The 6,850-nt window shown below is 60.4% G+C and overlaps 1 protein-coding gene across 1 annotated transcript in view; it reads left to right on the top strand.

The window, feature by feature from the left end:
* CACNA1I (calcium voltage-gated channel subunit alpha1 I) overlaps positions 1–484 on the top strand; it is a 95,476-nt gene extending 94,992 nt beyond the window's left edge. The window contains 1 exon segment of the mRNA XM_025050587.1: positions 12–484. Coding sequence (XP_024906355.1) covers positions 12–484 — 473 coding nt within the window.
* The last annotated feature ends 6,366 nt before the right edge of the window (positions 485–6,850 follow it).

The raw sequence follows: 6,850 nt of genomic DNA, 5'->3' as shown, positions 1-6,850 counted from the left end.
GCCTACTCCAGGCCCCAGGGCTGGCCTGTCACCTGCTGCCCGCCGCCGCCTCAGCCTGCGGGGCCGGGGCCTGTTCAGCCGTCGTGGGCTGCAGGCCCACCAGCGCAGCCACAGCAGTGGGGGCTCCACCAGCCCGGGCTGCACCCACCACGACTCCATGGACCCCTCGGACGAGGAGGGCACGGGCCGGGGTGGCGCAGGTGGCGGAGGCGCTGGCAGCGAGCACTCGGAGACCCTCAGCAGCCTCTCGCTCACCTCCCTGTTCTGCCCGCCGCCTGCACCGCCTGGGCTCCCGCCTGCCAGGAGGTTTAGCAGCACCAGCAGCCTGGCCGCTGGCCCCGGCCGCCCCCGCACCTCCACCCGGCCCCGCAGCCTGGCCCGGAGCCCCTCCTGGGCTGCAGACCGCAGCAAGGACCTGCCGGGCCCAGCCGAGCCCCCGGGAGAGCTGCAGCCCGGAGACGCTGCGAGCAAGAGGAAGAGATGAGGGCCGCAGGGGCCAGCGCCACCGGCCGCCCCGTCTCACCTTCTTTACCTCAGGAGCCAGGGGGCAGACAGCAATACTTGGTCCACAGCCCGGGTGCCATGCGGGGCCAAACCTGCGCCAGACGCAGACAGCGCTGTGGAGCCGGGTCTGGGTGGGCCGAGGCCCAGATGAGGCCCAGATGTGGCCCAGCCGTGGTCCTTCCCGTGCAGATACATGTGTATATGTATATATATATATATGCATATATAGAGAGAGACAGACATATATATTTATTTATTTTTTTTACTGAGAGCTTATGACTTCCAGAAAGTGCTAATGGTGGGGAGTGTGGGCTGGGGCCCAGATGGGGCTTTGCTTGATTCTTAGGACCCAGGCCGGACGCCCCCCACCCTCCCGGGGGCTGATGGCCCTGCTGGGGCGTTGGCACCTGTGCTCTTTGGTGTCTCCCCTGGACTGGGAGTGGCTTGGAGGGGGCCCTCAGACCTCTGAGGGTCCCGTGGCCAGGAGGGTAGGCCAGAAAAAGAGATGGGATTCAGGGTGCGTTTTTTTTTTTTGCTTTTAAAGAAGAAATGCTGCTAAGATCCCGCCCCGTCTACCCCCAAGTATTGGGTTGTCTGTCCTGTTGTTTCTGACTGTTTAGTTGTGTGAACAGTCTTTTGTAGATGCCCAGAGTCCACAAACTCTTAGTCAACCAGTTAGATGTATTTCTTTAGAAAAATCAGGGGTGATAGTCTTATTTTGTTAAGGCTGGGGTGGGGGTGGAGGGCAGCTCCCATGGACACTTCCTGGGGTGGAGGGGTCTGTTGTGGCCTTGTTCCCCGGAAGCTGAGGGCAGGAATTGAGGCATCAGGAGAGAGAGGAAAGTGAAGGGGGTTGAGCAGGCTGCGAGATGCTTGCAAGGTCAAGGGTACGGGCCTAGTCTGTGCTGGCTGTGGCATTTTACCCTCTAGGCAGGCCCTGAGCCACAGTCCAGGAGGTCGTGCTCCCCTCTGCCCTCTGAGCAGCACTGACCCCCTCCATTGGAGTTCAGGGTAAAAGCAGATCTGATAGGGTTCTGAGCGGGAGTGGGGCACCCGCCTGGGCTCTGGGACCAGCCGCCACCGCCCCAGCTCCCTCACACTCGTCGCCTGGAGACCAGCGTCCTCCTCCCACCTTCCTACCCCTGCCTGTCTCATTCCCCTGACTTTTCCAAAGCTGCAGATCAGGTTTCACTATAGCTTCCCAAGTGGGTTTGCAAAGGGGTACTTTTTACTTGAATAGTTATGTATTTACTAGGAAAAAACAGTACACCGAACCCATCATTTCACAGACAGACATATTGCTTAGGTCAAGTTAAAAGTGAGTGGCCGAGTCAGTATGAAGAAGAGGATCGGGGACGTGGTGGCAGAGTCGTGGGAAATGCCTCAAGTTTGGGACACACTGCACTTCAGCAATAACCAGGCCCTTTGCCTCTGAGCTCTCAGATGGTTCGATTGGGCCCCACGAAGGGGGCCTCAGCCTTGTTCCCAAACACTGACCTTAACGAAATTGGCTTCAGGCCCGACTGGCAATTGGTGGTTGCGGGGCTGCTCGGATGGGCTCTGGGTGTCTTCCAGGCCGGCACAGGGACCCTTGGGGCCTGAGCAGGGGAAGGAGGTAATGAGTAACTTAAGCTCAGTGGCCTGCGAAGTCCTTCCTTTAAGAGCTGGTGGTCAGGCCCACTTTACATGTCAGGAAACTCAGGCCTGGAGAGACACAGTGTGGCCAGCCCAGGGTCACTCATGGCCCTGGCAGCAAAGAGGCTGGGGCACTGCCAGGAGCCAGCACCTGAGTACCTAGGATGCGAAAAAGCGGCCTGTGTTCAAAACGGGTGGGTTCAGAAGGCAGAGCCCGGCCGCGGGCCTCTGCGGTACCGTGGAATTGGGCCAGCATGACCGTCAGGCCCCTGGAGCCTCCCTCTCCTCGCCCCCAAATGTGGACGGTGGGTCTCGGTGAGGAAACTGAGGCACTGCCCAAGCACTGGGCCCCCTCCCAGGACGGCAGCCTCTATCCAGGGCGAGAGGTCACCTGGGTCCTCAGCTGGGCCCTCCCCGTCAGGGAGCAGGTGTACCTGGGGTCTTGTCACCTCCTGCCCCAGGCGGCCCCATACCTGGTGGGAGATAGTGGGCACGAGTCCCAAGCTGATATTCCAGGGGGTTTGGGACCGGCCTCCCTTGCTGTGCCGATTGTTTCATTTTGGGGCGCTCATCTGGGGAAAGAGGGCACAAGTAGTCCTGTCTGTCTCTGCTGGCCTTTCCCACCAGCACCTTGGGGGCCCCGCAGTCGCAGTTAAAAGGGAGCAGCCTACACGTTAGGGACACGCGAGCCGGAGCCTGGAAGAGGGGTGGTGGGACCTGGGAGGACCATGTGGAGGACTCAACTGGACTAACTTGGTTTGGGTTCAAGGGGACGGCATCTGACACCGGTCAGCAGCTTCCATTTTCTGGGCCCTGGCGCCGTCCTGTTTAATTAACTGTCACCCTGCATGGTGCCTGGAGTGGCGTGCACTGCTTGCTGCTCCTCGCACAGACCAGGGAAGTGACTTCCCTCGCGTCACCGGGTTATAAGTGGCTGGGCAAGGAACACATCTCGGGTGTGTCTGACACAAAGCCATTCCTTTACTTTGAACCTTGTGGCCCCAAACCAAGCCAACCTGTACGGAGGGCCATCCGGGCCAAGGGGCTGGCCTGAGCAGACGTGCCTTGGCAGGACAGAGCAGGGCGTGTCTAGAGGTGGGACTAGCTGAGCCGAGAGGAGATCAGCTTTGCCTGGGGAATCGTGGGAGATGGGTCTGGTTCCTGGAGGGACCCAAATGCATGTGACCTTCCTGCTACAGGGGATGCGGGACAGGGAAGCAGTGATTGGCTGGCCAGGACAAGTGGAAGTGGAGAAGGGTTGGGTGAATGGTCCCTCTGCCCTTTCTCATCCTACAGCCTGTCCGTCACAAAAGCACAAACTTACCCTAATCCACATGGGCCTGGCCCTGAGGATAGTGGGGACCCTAGTGCGGGTCACCCCAAGCCGTCTGTTTGCAGGGCCCTGCAGAGTGGTGGCTGGCAGGCACCTCATCATCTGCACAGATGGATTCAAGACCAGCTGAGGCTGTGGCCTACCCCAGCCAACACCTCTTCCTGTCCCCTGCCTGGCCTTCTCCTGCACCTGGCAGCCCCCTAAAAGATGAAGCGTGCACGGTATCAACCTGTCTGCCTGTCTTTCCCCCAGATCCTCCCCCTGGAGCTTTCTGTTTCCAGGGCCGCCTCTGGCCCCCTTTACTGCGCTGCGTAAGGGCTCGAGGTCTTAGGAGCCGCTACTTAGCCCAGATACACATACTGTTTTTGTCTTAGTGTAATAATCAGTGTTCCTGGCTGGCTGGGGCTGGGCCGAGGCCTGGGGAGGAGGCAGAGGCTGCCTCTTCCTGGAAGCCCTCTGTCTGGCCCTGCTGCTGTGACTACTGCACTCCCAGTCGCTGTACAGTTTCTCTGGTGTGAATGAACCTCCCTCCTAGTTGCTGATGGCGCTGGTCCCTTCTGGCCCAGATGGCCCGGGCATAGAGAAACCAAGTGGCAGCCGCCACCAGTGTTGTTTTGAATAAAAAACCCAAAAGCCTATTTCAAAATTTCTGTGTGTGTCTGTGCCGTCCTTTCCCCTTTGGGGTGGATGTTCAGCTGGGTTCCCCAGGGATGGGGTGGTGATGTTTCCTCTGTCATTCTCAGACTGGGGACCTGGAGTGTCTGGGACCTAGAGAAATGCCCCACGGAAGGGTCCTCTCATGGCCGGGGTCTATGGTTGGGGTCTGCTGGGCCGGGGAGGCGGCAGGGCCTGGCTCTCGCGCTCTGGCTCTGCAGCCAATGTGCTGGACCTGGGCAAGAGGGTTCGCCCGAGAATAGTAACCTACTTACCCTTGGCACCGTTTCCCGAATTCGTATTGTGCGTAAGATCAGGACTCTCTTGGCTGCAAAGGACAAAAGGCCAACTCAAATGAGCTTAAGAATAAAAGAAAACAAGCCAGGGAGAGAAAAGGGAGGGAGGGAGGAAGGGCACAGGGAGGAAACAGCTGAGAGGCTCGTTGCTAAGGAGCCCAGAGGAGCCGGCTGCAGGAGCCGTTGCATCCAGGGCTCCTGCTATCACTCAGGGCGCAGTGTCTCTCTCCTTCTCGGCTCGCCTCCCTTTTACATTTGTCTCTTTCTCCTAGTGGGCACCTGCAGCCCAGGCTTCAGGCCTGTCCCCCTGACCCCAGGGGACCCAGAGCTGCTCTCTCGACAGCCTGGCAAGTCCGTGGAATCTGCCATGCTCCGATTGGCCAGGCCTGACCTCTGGGGTCCAGGGATGAGGGCGGAAAAAGGAGAAACTGCCGAGGAGAGCGCTGTGAGCTCGCTCAAAGGTGGGAACGACGGGCAGGCAGCAAACCCGGGTTTCTCGCCTCAGGCTGAGCTTCCTGTGGCTTGTGCCTGGGAAGGGCAGCTCTCCTCCTGCCCTTCAGGATGAGGCAAGAGGCCCAGAGGGTCTCGAGACTGCCACCTGGACTTTGATAGGCTGCTGGTGGCTAGAGGTCCTGCCCAGATCCCACCGGCCTCATTTGGGCCTCTAGTGCCCTTTGCGTGTCCTTTCTTCTCTCCTCAGGGGCATGGCACAAGGACATCGGTGTGACCTCTAGTGCCACGCCCCCCCGGGGCCCTGCCCACCCTGGAGAGTGGCGTGAACTGAGGACACCCTGCAGGAAGACCTGACCCTCCAGCCCAGAGTGACCCTGTCCTGTCACTACCCTTTGTCTTCTTGCTCCTGCGTCCCCTGCTTTGCCTTGTGACCCCTTTCTCGTGGCCGCTGCAGCTCTTAGAGATAATAGAGAAATCACTGCGGCCATCTAGGTCCCTTGACCTGGCATGAACGTGACACTCTGAGCTGACTGCCAGACTGCTCAGAGCACCTGATTTTCCCTGCTCTGTGTGTCTCACTGGGGACCCCTTATAGGCCTTTCCACCTGGGTGTTTGCCTCACTAGACAGAGCGGGGTGCCGGGAGAGAGGCCACATCTGGGTGCGAGTGCATGCAGTGTGTGCGTGTGTGTGCAGACACCACCACCTGTTACGGTGCCCCAGACCGTGAGGGCGGGACTGTCGCCTGCTCCTGGGCTGCCTGCCTCCATCCAGAGAGCGATCTCTCTGTTGAGAAAGCTGAGGCAGGGCCGGCCTTCTGCAGAGCAGGCCGGGCCTGAGTCTGAGTATGGTCCGGGACCAGCCTGCTCCCCATCCTGAGCCTCGTTCCTCACATAGGAGGCCCGGTCCAGCTGCACAGCCAGCCCTGGCTCCCCGGGGAGACCCCTAACTCCAGCCCCTCCTCTCCCAGCCCCTCGAGACAGACCTGCTGGACTCCATCTAACACCTCAGACTCCACATGTCCAAGACCCTGAGATGGCCTTTGCCCAGCACCCTGCCCCTCTCCCCACCGAAACCTGGGCCTTGGCCTCGGCTCCTCTCTCGGCCTCCTCCAATGCCGTGACTGAGCTCCTACTTCTGCCGCCTGCGGGTCCCTCATTCTTTCCTCTCCCCCCGCTCTGCTGCCTGCCCAGGTCTCATCTCCCCGGAGGGCCCTGCATCGTCAGACCTCCCGGTGTCAGTTCCAGCCCCTCCAATCCTCAGCCTCCAGCAGCCAGTGCCGTGTCCCCACCAGGCCCATCGGACCCCTTATCTTCCCAGGGCTCTGGGCCCCACCTTGAGATAAAGTCCTGACGCCTCAGCGGGCCCACGCCCTCCCCCTCCATCACTGCTTCGTTTCCTGCAGCCCTCCTTCCAGCCTTCGCTTCGCTGTCTCTGTCTCCACACGGTCGCTGACGCCTCGTTCTTGCAGAAAACTTGGGCCGGGCCCCTCCTCGCTGCCCTTTCCCAGGCCTCGTCAACCTCTATCTCTAGCCCAGTCCCCTCTCTGCCTGTGACTTCGTCCTGCTGCCTGCTCGAGGGAGGGCCCCGGTCTGGGACAGGAGAGGCAGCTGTGCAGGGAAGGCCCGGCTTGGCTGAGAAGCCAGAGGCCTCAGACGCACCCAGCTTCATTCCCTTGGCCAGTAATCGTGAGAACGAGGACGTGACTAACAGCAGCTACTGAGTCCCGAGCCACCTGTGTGCAGGGACTACAGAGAAGAATCTGGCTTGTCCCTGTCCTGAGCTCCTTCCACACCAGTGGGGAGACAGATGAGTGTGCACAAATCCTGTGCTCAGGCCCAGCGGCAGGTGTGACCAGTGCTGGGGGGTGGGGAGGGGGACGCAGGACTCGAGATGGCAGCTCCTCGACTGTGTCTGGGCACCTGTTCCAGTCTCTGTCCCACCTCGGTCTAAACACCCCCTTGGCCCCCAGTGTT

This window comes from Pteropus alecto, unplaced genomic scaffold, assembly GCF_000325575.1.
Source record: "Pteropus alecto unplaced genomic scaffold, ASM32557v1 scaffold157, whole genome shotgun sequence".
NCBI lineage: Eukaryota > Metazoa > Chordata > Mammalia > Chiroptera > Pteropodidae > Pteropus > Pteropus alecto.
The sequence above is the reverse complement of the archived record's forward strand: the minus strand, read 5'-3'. Positions and strand labels throughout refer to the sequence as shown.